Here is a 14,644-nt window from a genome sequence, read left to right as displayed (position 1 = left end):
ATGTTTGAAGATAGGGATTATTAACAAAGAAGTAACTAAAGGTTTATAAATTCAAATGATGTTTCTGGTTCTCGATGTCATCTCGTGGTGCATGAGAAAAGGAAAAGAAAAGATGGAAACCCCAACTTCATCGTCTGTGGTAGTTGCAGGTTGTATCCAGTATATATGGTTCATCATTAGGCATAATGAACCAACTCTTGTGAAATCTCTCACTTCCAAAATATCATGTAGTCGATTGAGACCATTGTGCTTGATATTGATCAACAGCAATACAAACCTGAAAACCTTAAGTAGCGAATGGTACAGACGAAGAACATAAAATTAGACGAAATAGGCAGCAAGCAGAACCAGAAGACAATTGACAAAACTTAGAAAGATTCCACAACCCCCGCATTATTACAAGTTTACGACATCATCGATGTGACAAATTCCACACCACTAGAAAGGCCCGCATCGTAGTATTGTAGTTGATGCAAACTTTAGTTGATGCATGTAGTAGTTTCTGTCACTTCATTATTTTCGCATAGATGCCATGGTCTGTTGCACTTCGTATATATTCTGGGCATTCTATTATCGTGAAGCTATTGTTTGAGTAGTATATATTATTTTGTGCATTGAAATGGAGCTCTAACATTTGTTACTATATTTATTGTGGTGGAAGAAGGGATAAAATAATTTAGAGTAAAATACATGGGCGGTCCCTTAACTCGTTAAGGTGTGTCATTTAGGTCCCCACACTCCCAAATTGCAGAATCAGCTCACTCATCTTGGCTTTGGGTGCCATCACAGGTCCAAACGGGCTTTGGGTGCCATCACAGGTGATGTGGCAGGCCAACCTGGAACCAACGTGGGAAGGGGGGTAGTTGGCCTTGTAATAAATGCGCAGAGACACCCCATCTTTCTATTCCTCTATCATTCCCGTCTCCCCTACCTCTTCGTATTCATTTGTTATGGAGGGGACGAGGCGGCCATTGCGGAGGGGACGAGGTCGGCGGCTATCGCCGGTCGCCGGCGATCTGTGGCGACTGGACAGACATAGGTTGGCGAGGAGTGGAGGGGCTAGGTGGGCATCTCAATCTGGCCAAGACGGTGGTAGCAGCGGTGGAAGATGGTGGCGAGATTGCGACAGCATGGTGACACTGCATCTGTGTATGGTGAGTCAAGAAGCCAAATTTCCATGCTTTATGTGTTCTAGATCGATGCTGTGGGCGCCATAGTGACATGGTTGTTGTAGGAAAGGATGTTTTTTTTTTGTTGCTAAGGTTTTGGAAAGTTCTGATTTTCATAGAAAAATTTTAGACATTTTCTGTTCTGACAGTGAATCTGCATCGTCTTGCTTAGCTGATTGGGTCTGTATGCATTTTTTTAGATGATGGTAAAGAGGAGTTCTCGGTTGAGGTTCACCATGGGGGGTTCTTTGTTGGGCATGGCTATCTCATATCATATGTGAGTGGGAAAGTCAGTTGGTTTGATCATGTGGAGACAGATAATTGGTCTCCGCTGTGGCTGGATCAGTTTGTTGAGGATCTAGGGTACTTAAGGACTGGAAACTTGAAGATATATTGGTTGTTACCAGGGAAGGAGATTGCAGATGGACTTAGGATAACTGTTAGTGATAGTGACACAAATGTGATGGCTGCAGTTGTTGATAGATTCAAGAACTTGGTTGTCTACTTTGACCATAATGATAGCATTTCAGGGTATGAATGGGATGATATCATAGCTAACCCAGTTGCTAATTTACCTAAGGTTATTAGCCCTACAAAGGTGAAGCATGTTACAAAGCAAGATGGTGAGAAGTTGCCTTCATTCTATACTGAAATGAGGTTCAGCACTAGAGAGGAGCACATCAACACAGAACAAGGCAGCAGTACAAGAGAAAGGGAGGAGCAGGTTGAAGATATTATAGAAAGTGATGGTGGTACTGATGACAATGACAGTGAGGATGAAGAATTCCATGATAGTGAGTATGAATTAGATGATGGTGACGATGATTTATTTGTTAACAATGTTGATGACAATGTGGTAGATCAAGGTGTGTTACAAGGATAGAAGATATCAAAGGGAAACAAGGCCAAAGGCAGCAAAATTAAGGGGGTTGAGGCAATTGTGGAATATAATGGTGAGGTGTCTACTGATGAAGAAGAGCTAGAACTTCCAGAATCTGAAGGTGGAGTAAGGTTGAAGTTCAAGACTTTTAGGGATGAGGACATGAACGATCCTACATTCTATGTTGGCCTAGTATTTCCTTCAGTTCAGAAATTGAGAGAAGCTATTATAGAGTATGGTGTTAGGCATAGGGTTCAAATCAAGATGCCAAGGAATGACAAGAAGAGGATAAGGGCTCATTGTGCTGATGGTTGCTCTTGGAATATTTATGCTTCAGAAGAAAGTAGGGTGAAGGCATTTGTAGTGAAGACTTACTTTGGTGAGCATAGCTGCCAGAGAGAGTGGGTTGTCAAAAAATGCACCTCAAAATGGCTAGCTGCAAAGTACATGGAGACTTTTCGAGCAGATGACAAAATGAGCCTCACTAATTTTGCAAGAACAGTGCAAAAGGATTGGAACTTGACTCCTAGGAGCAAGCTGGCTAGAGCAAGAAGGCTTGCATTGAAATCCATTCATGGAGATGAGGTTCAGCAGTACAACCAACTGTGGGATTATGGAAATGAATTGAGAAGATGCAATCCAGGTACCACTTTCTATCTAAAAATTCAAGATAGCCTATTCAGCCATTGCTACATGTCACTAGATGCTTGCAAAAGGGGCTTTCTCAGTGGTTGTAGGCCTGTAATTTGCTTGGATGGATGTCACATAAAAACTAAGCATGGGGGTCAGCTGCTCACAGCAGTAGGGATTGATCCAAATGACTGCATATATCCTATTGCCATGGCTGTAGTGGAAGTGGAGTCCCTAGTTACATGAAAATGGTTCTTAGAAACAATTGCTTTTTTTCAGTAATTGTCTGAACTAATATTTGTCTGCTTATTGACAGGGATTGATCCCAGCTGTAGGACAAGTTTTCCCTGACTCTGAACAGAGATTTTGTGTTAGACATTTATACTCAAACTTCCAAGGACACTTCAAAGGTGAGGTCTTGAAAGATCAGTTGTGGGCATGTGCTAGATCTTCATCTGTGATGAAATGGAACTACAACATGGAAAAGATGAAGGCACTGAACAAGGATGCTTATGATTGGTTGGAAAAGATGCCACCAAATACATGGGTAAGAGCCTTTTTCTCAGAATTTCCAAAGTGTGATATTTTGTTGAACAACAACTGTGAAGTATTCAACAAGTATATCTTAGAGGCTAGAGAATTACCTATACTGAGTATGTTTGAGAGAATCAAGGGACAACTCATGAGTAGGTACTACAATAAGCAAAAGGAGTTGGAGGAGCAGATGCAAGGCCTTTTTTGCCCAAAGATTAGAAAAAAAGGTGCTAAAGAATGCTGAATATGCAAATATGTGCTATGCCTTACCAGCACGCCAAGGAATCTTCCAAGTTCAATCAAAAGAATTTCAGTACACAGTGGATATCATATCTAAACATTGTGATTGCAGGAGGTGGGACTTGATAGGGATTCCATGTAACCATGCTATATCTTGTCTAAGGCATGAGAGGATCTCACCTGAAAGTGGTTTGCCAAACTGCTACTCAACAGATGCATTCAAAAGAGCATATGGTTTTAACATTTGGCCCTGTAGTGATAAGAGCACATGGGAGAAGGTAGATGGCCCTGAGGTTCTGCCTCCAGTATATGAAAAAAAAGGTTGGTAAACCACCCAAATCGAGGAGAAAGCAGCCATTTGAAGTGCATGGGAAAAGTGGAGCCAAGTTGACAAAGCATGGAGTGATAATTCACTGTAAGCATTGTAAGGCACCTCATCACAACTCAGGTGGATGTAGGCTTAAGAAGGATGGCATCAGCTCTGAGGATGCTAAAAGAATGGTTGCTGAGTCACAACAAGCACAGCTTGCTAACCAAAGAATTGATTAACCATTAAATGCCATAAGCCAGGTACTAGACAAATTGTTCACCTTTACTCTTTTCTGCTAAACAAATTATTCTGCATGACTCTAAAATAATACAAATGATTCTGCAGGATGTTATTGATCATGACATTTCTGGTTCTCAAATGCTTCCACATCTTAATAGCACTCAGTTGAGCCAAATGATGCAAGAGGTACTTAGCTGAGCCAATTATCATTGTTACAGATATTTGTATTCAATAGTGCAACACAGTTTAATAGCATCTATCATTGATACAGGAGCCTCAGCCTAGCTTGCTCTCACAACAACGAGGGTCATTGCCAGATCCTGACTTCATCATGACCAACAGACCAATTGCAAGGTCTGCTCCACTTACAACAGGCACCAAGCAAGGCAAAGCTGCCGCTACAAAGAAGAGAAAGGTGGCAAAGAACACTGAAGTTGCAGCAAGCAAGAAGAACACTACAGCAAAGAACACTGGAGCTGTATCTAGCAAGAAAAAGACGGCAGCAAAGAGTGGGACTACTTGATCAAGACTGAGAGATAGTTGTTTACTTTTGTGAATGATAGATAGCTGTTTACTTTTGTGCAAGGCAGAGGAGGATGGTCTGTCTTGTCCTAATATTTATGTAAGGTGGTGGGCACTAGTTTAAGGTCACGCTAGCAGCATCAAACAATGTGTTAAGTTATGTAGTGCTTATCTTGGTTTAAGAGCATTACTCATCTGTCATATCCAATGCAAAATGCATTTCATGCTTGTGACCAGTCAATACGTGGAGATCAAATTATATCTGTCATAATTTCATTACATTCATCAGGCTGGACACGTTCCAATAAATTTTAGTCAAACAGAGCATGTTTCATTACACCATGCAGAGTGCAGCTTGTTTAAAAGTGTACACTATATATTACAAGGGGTCATTAGCAAAACGATCGCCATCACGTGATCGAACTAAGAGCAGATAGGGGTGTCTCTGCGTATTTACAAGGTCAACTCACCCCCCTCCCACGTTGGTTCCAGGTTGGCCTGCCACATCATCTTCTACAGCGGGTCAAAGCCCGTTTGGACCTGTGATGGCACCCAAAGCCAAGATGAGTGAGCTGATTCTGCAATTTGGGAGTGTGGGGACCTAAATGACACACCTTGACAAGTTAAGGGACCGCCCATGTATTTATTAGGGAGGGCGAAGCACAATTAGTCGGAACTTAATGTATTTGCGAAATCATGTTGCAATTAATAGATATATTATTTTTAAAGGAAGTAGTGGTTATATTAAAATATGACGTGTTATTGTGGAGGTAGCATAAGAAGCCATAATAGAACGGCGGTACGATATTATACTTTTAGCAAATTAAGATGTTATGTTGAACGAATTACAAAAATGATTTGAATTTAAAAAAATTCGCAAATATAGTAAAGTTGTAGATTTTTAAATTCTAGACAACTTTTTTGTTGATCATTTTTTGACTTGAAGACGTTTTGGTGTACAAATTGTAGGTACAACGGATAGCATGTAAATATTTGTGCAAACGAATTATGAAAACATTTTGAATTTTAAAATTTACTCTATAGTAAAGTTGGAGTTTTTGAATTCTTGATCAAATTCTATGTTGAGGAAATTTTGATTCTAACGTGTTTTGGCGTTCAAATTGTACGTACTCCCTCCATCAAATTTTGATTGATATATTTTCATATGGCACAATGACCAAGATCACAAGTGTGCTTATCAATCTACTATTCTTTATTGAGGGAGACTCCTCGGACCCACGTTGAAATCCGAAGGACCAATCAAATTGCGACAACGAAGCGGAATAGGTTATTGTGTTGTGGAAACTCCGAGGTGGAGACTAAATACATCAATCAAATTTGGATTTCTCAATTTTGGCAATATATCTATCAAAACTGGATAAAGGGAGCATAATGTTGTTCGTGTAGAAGTAACGGATGGAACAGATTGTGGTTTGATTTAATTAAAATCTGAGGATTTCTCTAAAAAAATCTTGAGATAGGACCAGGACGGCGGGTTGATTTTATGAAAACCTAAGGGTTTCTTTGCAATTTTTTCTGAACTGGACTGTTGGACTGCGGGTTGATTTCGGAAAAAGTTGAGGGCTTTTTTGCAAAAAAAATTTAAGAGAGAAGGCCATATTGCGGGTTGATTTCTCTAGAGTCCGAGAGCTTCTCTGCAAAATGATTGGGAAATGCACGATTTGTACCATCCGCTCGGCCGATCTGATGGGCGGGAACTGCAGGCGATGTGGCCACACGCTCCCTGGCTCCCTTTTGGTCCAAGAAGCGAACGGCGGGCTGATTTTAAAGTTTTCTTTACAAATTTTTTTGAACATGAAATATTGAACTGCGGGTTGATTTCGGAGAAGTTGAGAACCTTTTTGCAAAATTTCTTGAGTGAAGAGACCGGACCGTTAGTTCATTTGTCTAAAGTCCGAAAGCATTTTTGCAAAATAATCGGGAAACATACGAATCAGGGGCGGAGCTACAGGGCATGCCAGGTGGGCCGCGGCATACCCTGTGGCCCAGCCCAGCCCAGCCTAGTATCAGTAGTCGGCCTGTTTAGAAAAAAAAAACACTTCAGACTTCAGTCCGTCTCTATCGTCGCCTCTCAATCACCGCTGAGGCGCCGAGCGCGATGTTTCAGATCTGCGTCGGTTCGCATTTGATCCAATCGCCGCCGACGCCTCCGTGTGCTGCGTGCATCGTCCGTTCATCGTCTGGCCAGGGGTCCGGCGGGCGGCGGGCGGCAACATCGCAGCACAAGCAGCGACGCTCAAATCTCACGCACCTCCATTGCTCCGATCCGATCTCCTGCAGCTGTAGTCTGCTACTCAGCTGTCATCCAAAGCCTTCAGAGTACAGGTGCGTTCCTATCTTCCCACCAACCCTTTCACGTTCCATCCAATCCTTGTGAATTTTGTCCACGCAATGGATCGCAATGTCATTGACTAGGAAAATTAAAGCACAATGCAAGTATCTAACGGCACAAGACTGCATTCAACGATTCGACAATTGCTACCCTTTGTTTCTAGAGCAACCTGGGTACCTGACACACAAACAATTTTACCGATCAATCAAATTGTCAATAGCCAGTAGGTTAATTCATGAAATCACAGAAGAATAAACATACGCTTAGGCAGTATTGTTTGAGAATTAATCATCATCAGCTAATGTTGCATCTTGTGCATTTACTTGTAGACTTATTGAACTTTGAAGAGGAACAGAGATTTGCATCATCCTCTTTTCCAAAAACTATATAGTCTTTTGGATGACTGTCTAGTCATGTTCATTGAACTGGATATTTTTGCTGAAGTTGATGAAGATGATATATTTTGAGACTTTCATGACCTTTAAACATCGCAGATCAGACAAAAAGAAGAGGAACTGTTAAACTCTTATAGGTATGCAAGCTTCTTTCTGTGCATTTTGAAGCTAATATATTTATACTATTTATATTTAATTTATGTAATATTTATGATTAATTGTTGAGTTTACTGGACTTTGTATGTTATTATCGAATTTCTTAATAAATTGGTATTGTTAGTTGAATTATACATGAATCATATTGTTAGCTGAAATTTTTTATCGGCATACCCACCAGTAAAATTCTAGATCCGCCACAACATACAATCCGAGCCATCCGCCAGTACGCTCCCTGTTCCTGTTTTGGTTCAATCTCTAACACTCTTTTAGCTCAAGAATCGTATATAGAGATTACTATGAACTTAAAAAAACAGATTTACATTGATGATAATAGCTCTTGACCTCATACCCTCATTACCATCGGCCATCGATTTGCTGACATCGATGGTGATGGCGGCGCACCATCGGCTGTGATAACCGCCTCCTACGCCTTCCTTATGCATCCGACGGGCCCAGTCAGGCATGCACCGCACCATGCGGGCGACTATGCGTGCGGCGGCGATGTCTTTGGGCTTTCGGCTCAAATAATGGACCGGCAAAGAGCCAACCATGAACTATGGGCTACCCTTGGCATCAATCATGTTTTATTTATTTACTTTTAGAGCGTTATTAGATCAGTCCTTCGTGAGAAATATGTGACACAATTACCAAGACTGTGAAATAGAAAACTGAGCCGGAAGAGTGTCATAGTGATGACATTCCTCTCATATTTCATGACATACTCCGTTCTCTCTCTTCTGCAACATCAGCAAATTTAATACTGATGATACTCTCATTGAAATTGGTGTTAATATGCTTGGAGCAACATGAGGTTCCTTCCAGCGTAAATTATAATCACCGTTGATTATAAAAATAGAGGACTTTGTAGTAATTATATCTCAGTTAATTTACTCTTCTCCGTTCAGTTGAGCGATAGATCGAACAAATCCCTCCTCTGTATGGCATGCAAAGGGGCTCGCCGGCGTCCGCTGCGCCGGCAGTCGCCGGGCCATCAAGTCCGGTGAAAATCGGATCCCGTCGTCTACGTGTTTGTTACATATTTGTGATCCTCTACCAACAACCTCCAAAGAGGGCACACCAAGAACAGTGCGCGACACGGTATCTGTACGGCCGGCCGGCGGGGATCCCAGGAGCAAAATTTCCTTGGTGGCGTTCCCACGAGAACCTCTCCACCACCCAGAGATCACTACTACAGCCACCCCTATCACCGCCGGTTCTAAAAGGACATCACCAACGGTTTTGGGTACCGTTGGATTTAAGTCGTTGGTGATAGCGAGGCCATCACCGCCGGTTCTACAACCGTTGGTGATGTGCACCCATCACCGCCGGTTCGTATCTGGAACCGTTGGTGATGGAGACATCAACACCGCCGGTTGAAGACACGAACCGGCGGTGAAGACCTTTTTCCCATCAAAAAAAATATTTTCATATAATAATATTGCATCATTTGTACAACATATATAATATATAATTATAGCAGCAGAATTCAACCATATGAGCTCATACATCGAGATTAAACAAAAGAGTCCATACAATCACCTCTCAGCCTTCTCTGTATGATGTTGATGTGCAATGCAAAAGAAGCAAATGGCCGTTCAAAGCACAAATCTATTTTACAGGCTACAAAGCACAAATCTATTTTACAGGCTACAAATGGATGTTTTTAAATGACAATCAAATCTATGTGACTACTAAGTTCATGCATTCCACACAGATCCTAGTATCAGTACTTGCAAAAAAGACTTTTGTGTGCACCTTGTCAGCAAGCATCTCTGATGCAGCATCTTCACTTCCTCAGAAGTCGTACACCAGCAGATTAACCGACAAAGCACTCCGCATTTCGGCTAGAGCTTCACATATAATAAACCAGCCCTTTATTAGATCCCACCTTTTTAGTGGCGATTACCAACGAAATGGCACAAATATGAAGGCCATTGTTACTGTAAGAGAAGCTCATTGATCTACCAAGAATGAGACTTAAAACAACATTACAAAACTATTTTGGTGAATGGTTTTACTTCAATGGAATGAACATCGAAGGGCTGGACGACTCACCTTGGCCTATTAAATGGAGAAGGGCTGGAATGCCTGGCAGCCTGATCATCCATCAGACCAAATCGAGAAGGCAAACAAAAAAGTTTTCTTTACAAAATATGCCTAAAGATGAGATTACAAGGTTCTCTAGACACCAAACCAAGGTTACGTGTATTAGACTGAAATAAGAGAAATATTTTAGCCAGCTGAATCACAATCTTTGTTAATCGGAAATTCACAACTTAAGGTAGTGCCCCCAAACCTAGCACTCGTGATTGGGCTAATAAGGCCTAGAATATTGAAGGGCAAAGGCACGACAACAAATCAGATAGTGCAGTCAATAAATATAAGATGAACTTCATCATACAGAAATGCATGCCAGTAAATCAAAATTACCTGGATGTAGAAATTTGTGCCGCCAACAATAATAGGGAGGCCACCTCCATCTAGTTTTTCTTGTATAATCTGTGACCAGAGTTAAAGATGTGAGCCATCCGTCAAAACCAATCATAACGGAGCATGAAGAGTAGAGGGAAATCAAAATCAACGGGATGGGCCATCTCCAATTTCCATCCATCAAAATCAATCATCAGTGTGTCGCCATCGAGCTCTGAAGACGGGTGAGGCAGCACCGCGAGAAGCGGCGCCCGAGCGAGGAAGGCAAATCGACGCCTCACCTGTGCAACCACCAGGTTCTCCATTGCAGATCCAGCCGCATCCTTCGCGGACGCCATCCATGCCTACATCGCTTCATCCACGAGGAGCTGGATGGATTGCACAAAACTTTAGAAGAGGGGAGGCGCGAGAGGGGCTGTGGATGGAGGGGTGAGGTGGTGGAGGGATTCACGAGCAAAGAAGGTGCGGCAGAAGGGGACTCACTGATAACGCTACGACGGAGACGGCGCGGGGAAGAGAAGTTGCGGCCTCGCGGCTCACGCCGCCACAACCGCTACTCGCACTGCTGAGCCCACGCCGCTGCCGCGGCCACAGCGCACGCCGCCGCTACCCGTGCCTCCACTGCTGCGCGCGCCGCCGAGCCCATGCCGCCGCTGCCGCTGCCCGCGCCTCCACTGCTGCGCGCGCCGACGGGGACGGGAAGGAGAAGGGGGGCAGGGGGTTGGAGATGGGGATGAGAAGAGAAGAAGGTTCTGAGGGGCATCGGTGGGGAGATAGGATAAGGACGCACGAAAAAAATTTGACGAGATAGGAAGACAGATCACCGCCGGTTCGTAATACGAACCGTTGATGATGTTTTATATCACCGCCGGTTCGTGTTACAAGCCGGCGGTGATGCGCTCGCAGGCCATCACCAACGGTTCGTACCACGAACCGGCGGTGATAGGAAGCATCACTGCCGGTTCCAACGGCCACTACGGCCACTTGGGCTGGACCCAGCGGTGATACCTCATCACCGCCGGTTCGTGTTGAACCGGCGGTGATAGCCCGTTTGCGATGACCAATTCTCTAATAGTGGATGCTTCTAGGAACAATATTTGAAGAATATTTTATGCATGGAGGTCTAAACAAAGTCTAGTTGCAAACATTTTCACAGTTGTGTACAACTTTGCGTAACGAATCTAATGAGAAAAAAAATCCATGATTGGCTACAGTGATGCTACAATAACTATCCTCTAATCGTACGGTCAAATGTCTCATTAGATTCCTCTCGTGAAGTAGCAAAGAGGTTGTAGAATTAGTTTTGCAAATTGACTTCATTTAATATCAGAAATTAATGATTAATTTTCCCTAGCACAACTTGTGCTAGGAACCAAACAGGGCCCAAGTTCACACCACTTCGCTTGGCTTGTCATCAGCCAACCAACTAGCAGTACTGTTCTCTCATACTAAATCAGCACCAGCCACCAACTACCAGCCAGTCAGCAGTACTGTTCTCTCATAACAAATCAGCACCAGGCAGCAGCCACCGCCAAACAAACACAGCGGCGTGCGAGCTGGATTGAAGCACATGTCGCTGCAGGGTCAGGGGTCTAGATGACGGCGACGGAGATAGCGCCGAGGAAGTGGTTCCTGACCCACAAATCAAAGTACCAATTTGCTGAAACGTTAAATTAAAGTACCAAAATACCCTTCATATTATTTTAGAAGTGGTTCCTTACTCACAAATTTGTAGGTTCCGGTCCACATTTATATTCTTTGTAATATAGGTTCCTTTTGACTTTTAAACATTGGATCTAGATTCTTCAACGGCTCTTAAAATTCACAAGCTTACTTTTATGATAAAAACGCTCGGCTCCATCCCAATTTCATTTCCAGGTATACTAAACCGGCCGTGGTGCCCGTACATGTGACCAAGCGTAGACAAGATAATCCTTCATCAGCTCTACGTTTGACTATGTTGTTCTTGTGAGGCTGTTGAATATCCAACTCAGGCGTTGTAATATAAGAGTAGCACAAACATTGGCACAAGATGGCAGCGCGCTACTCGCAGAATAAGCAGTCTCTTACTGAAAGACTTGTGCTATCTGATATTAGTGCTATTTATCTAACTCGAGGCCTCGCACCGAGATCAGGTGCAGTTGATACTGCGACTGCAAGTTAGCAACTGCACACGATCCCAGCCATCCAGTTTTCCAAACCAGTTTACTACAGTGATGAAGAGTGCTAAATACATTAGTAACCTGCTGAACAGTGCTACTGTGCTCCAGAATCAGAATGACGATAGTACTCGCTCGTGGATCCAAAATTCAAGACGAGTCATAGGTCGATCAACACCCACAAGCATCATGCATTTTAACAAGCTGGTTCCATCTCACATCACCAAACCCAAATGAAGATAACTTGCCGATCGAACACATAATCCATAACAAACCAACGACGACCAACACAAGGTCTAGAACATCATGACATAGCAAGCACGGATTAATTAGTACGATAATTAGATAAAGGCCTAACGATTGGGGGAGATAACCAACTAGTCTGTTGTACGCGCGCAGCAGGCCATGGCCACCGGCATGCCGGCCGGCCGTTCACGCCCTCCAGCGGCGCGGGCGGTGGTTGGCCTGGCTGACGGTGACGCAGCGGCCGCCGACATGCTGGCCGTTCATGCCCTGGATGGCGTTGTCCATCGACTTCTGGTCCTCGAACTGCACCCACCCGAAGCCGCGGGACCTCCCCGTCTCAGGATCCACCGCCATCTGCAAGCAAAAGTCAAGGGGTTATACAGTCTCGTCGCGTGTATCCAATCAAACGAAGGCGCTTGCTTGGAAACAGTTGCAGATCTACAACCCACCGGGGTCCAGATAATGAAAATAACTGCAGATCGACATGGCATAGAAAGGGAAAATGTGCAGCACACTAGATACATACATCTCATAAACTACAGATCTAGAAGTTCAGACACAAGATCAAATGAAAAAAAAAGGTATAGATGAATTTGTAGAAAAAAAAGACCGGATCTACAACAAAAGTTAGTGCCGGGGACAAGGAAACACGGATCTAATTAATTAAAGACCGGATCTGCAGTCAAAGTTAGTGTTGTGGACAAGGAAACACGGATCTAATTAATTAAAGACCGGATCTGCAGTCAAAGTTAGGCCAAACAATCCCAAAATTTTACACCAAAAAATATCACATCGAATATTTGGACACATGCATGCATGTAGTTTTAAATAAAATCTATTTATAAAATTTTTTACACGAATGGGTTGTAAATCGCATGATGAATCTAATGAGTCTACTTAATTCATGATTTGCAACAGTGATGTTACAATAATCATCCGCTAATTATAAATTAATTATAGAGTAATTAGTCTCATTAGATTCGTCTCGTGATTTATAGCTCATACGTGCAAAAAAAAATTTGTACATAGATTTTATTTTGTGCTTCGAAATAGTAAGATTCGCTTCCAAAAATTTACGTAAAAAAAATCTAAACACAGTCTTAGTGTTGGGGATAAAGGGACCACGCATCTGATAAAAGCACACGGCAGATCAGACCCATTAGGAATTGCGCGGGGACCAGATCGATCGTGAGCACGAGCGGAGTCACCATGGGGACCAGACCAGACCAGCTCACCTCGGAGTAGAGGGGGGCGTAGCTGGAGAAGGCGTCCTTGAGGGAGCTCTCGCTGATGCCGTACGGAAGGTTGCCCACGAAGCAGCGATACTCCGGGCCGGAGCGGTCCTTCCAGTCGGAGTCCCACCACGGCGCCGACATCGTCGAGGCCGCCGGTCCAACCCTAAACCACGAGCAACCAAGGATGCAAGGAGCGAGAGAGGAAGAGGCTTGGTGGAGGTGGAACGAGGCGGCGCCGGCACCCGGATATACAGGGAGGGAGAGGCATCGGCCGCACCGCCATTCTCGTGTTGGGCGGGCCCACAGGCAGTGGCCGAAGCCACTCAGTTTTCCTGCACTTCTTGTGATCAGTAGTCACTACTACAGAATAGGCTTTTGTTCCAGGTCATTTATCCCGGTTACCTTTGGGCCCGGGACAAAAGGTGGCTTTTATTCCGGGTCCAAAGGCTAGCCGGGCCAGCGGGGGGGACAGGGACCTTTTGTCCCGGGTGGAGCCACCAACCCGGACAAAAAGCCCCCCTTTTATCCCGGTTGGTGGCTCCACCCGGGACAAAAGGTCCAACCCCTTTTATCCCGGTTGGTAACACCAACCCCGACAAAAGGGTGACTCTTTTACCCCGGTTGGTGATACCAACCGGGACAAAAGAACCCTTTTGTCCCGGTTGGTGTTACCAACCGGGACAAAAGGCCCCTCCATGTGATAGTTCAAAAGGGAGTTATTCTTTACTGAGTCACATGTACTACTTAGTTGAGTTGGCAAGGAAGCCATGCGCTAGGCAATAGGTCTTGGGTTCCAATCCCGCAGGGCGCAAATATTTTTTAGCGCGAGGGACATTTTGTCCCGGTTCTACCACCCGGGACAAAAGCCTCTAGCGCTTTTGTCCCGGCGGCCTTGTCCCGGTTCCAAAATCGGAACAAATAGCCCTTTGGAACCGGGACAAATGGCCCGATCTGTAGTAGTGAGTATTCAGCAAAAGTTGAGGGGGCGAAATGGAAAGCTGCCCACCCGTATGCTCTCGCCTCGCCGCCGCCCCACAGCCGACAGCCCCCACCCACGGTGAGCCACCCTCGAACCCTACCCGTCACCGGCCTAATCGCGGGCTACCCCGTACCGCTAATCCCTAGCCCTCTCCTCTACCTGC

At 44.2% G+C, this 14,644-nt stretch overlaps 2 protein-coding genes and 2 long non-coding RNA genes across 5 annotated transcripts; 2 read left to right on the top strand and 2 right to left on the bottom strand.

The window, feature by feature from the left end:
* The first annotated feature begins 982 nt into the window (after nt 1-982).
* Nucleotides 983-4,759, top strand: LOC120655764. Its single transcript, XM_039933730.1, has 4 exons — nt 983-1,154; nt 1,370-1,584; nt 4,127-4,189; nt 4,275-4,759. The coding sequence occupies exons 1-4, from the start codon at nt 1,109-1,111 to the stop codon at nt 4,524-4,526; spliced, it is 576 nt and encodes a 191-aa protein (XP_039789664.1). The 5' UTR covers nt 983-1,108; the 3' UTR covers nt 4,527-4,759.
* Nucleotides 4,760-6,613: 1,854 nt separating this feature from the next.
* Nucleotides 6,614-7,569, top strand: LOC120655769. The gene is made up of 2 exons (XR_005667724.1): nt 6,614-6,871; nt 7,373-7,569. It is a non-coding gene; the product is annotated as an uncharacterized LOC120655769 (long non-coding RNA).
* A 1,275-nt stretch (nt 7,570-8,844) lies between these two features.
* On the bottom strand, nt 8,845-10,877 carry LOC120655766. Of its 2 annotated transcripts, XR_005667722.1 has the most exons (5): nt 10,346-10,877; nt 10,144-10,230; nt 9,863-9,931; nt 9,488-9,528; nt 8,845-9,282 (listed from the first exon to the last, which is right to left on the bottom strand). It is a non-coding gene; the product is annotated as an uncharacterized LOC120655766 (long non-coding RNA). The 2 variants fall into 2 exon arrangements; XR_005667721.1 differs by lacking the exons at nt 8,845-9,282; nt 9,488-9,528 and having other exon boundaries at nt 9,540-9,931; nt 10,346-10,638.
* Nucleotides 10,878-12,184: 1,307 nt separating this feature from the next.
* On the bottom strand, nt 12,185-13,713 carry LOC120655765 (glycine-rich RNA-binding protein GRP2A-like). Its single transcript, XM_039933731.1, has 2 exons — nt 13,503-13,713; nt 12,185-12,621 (listed from the first exon to the last, which is right to left on the bottom strand). Exons 1-2 carry the CDS (start codon nt 13,641-13,643, stop codon nt 12,454-12,456), a joined length of 309 nt encoding a protein of 102 aa, XP_039789665.1. The 5' UTR covers nt 13,644-13,713; the 3' UTR covers nt 12,185-12,453.
* Nucleotides 13,714-14,644: the final 931 nt, after the last annotated feature.

The sequence above is a fragment of the Panicum virgatum genome, chromosome 1N (assembly GCF_016808335.1).
Source record: "Panicum virgatum strain AP13 chromosome 1N, P.virgatum_v5, whole genome shotgun sequence".
Lineage (NCBI taxonomy): Eukaryota > Viridiplantae > Streptophyta > Magnoliopsida > Poales > Poaceae > Panicum > Panicum virgatum.
Note: the sequence above shows the minus strand (reverse complement) of the source record. Positions and strands in the feature narration are given on the sequence as shown.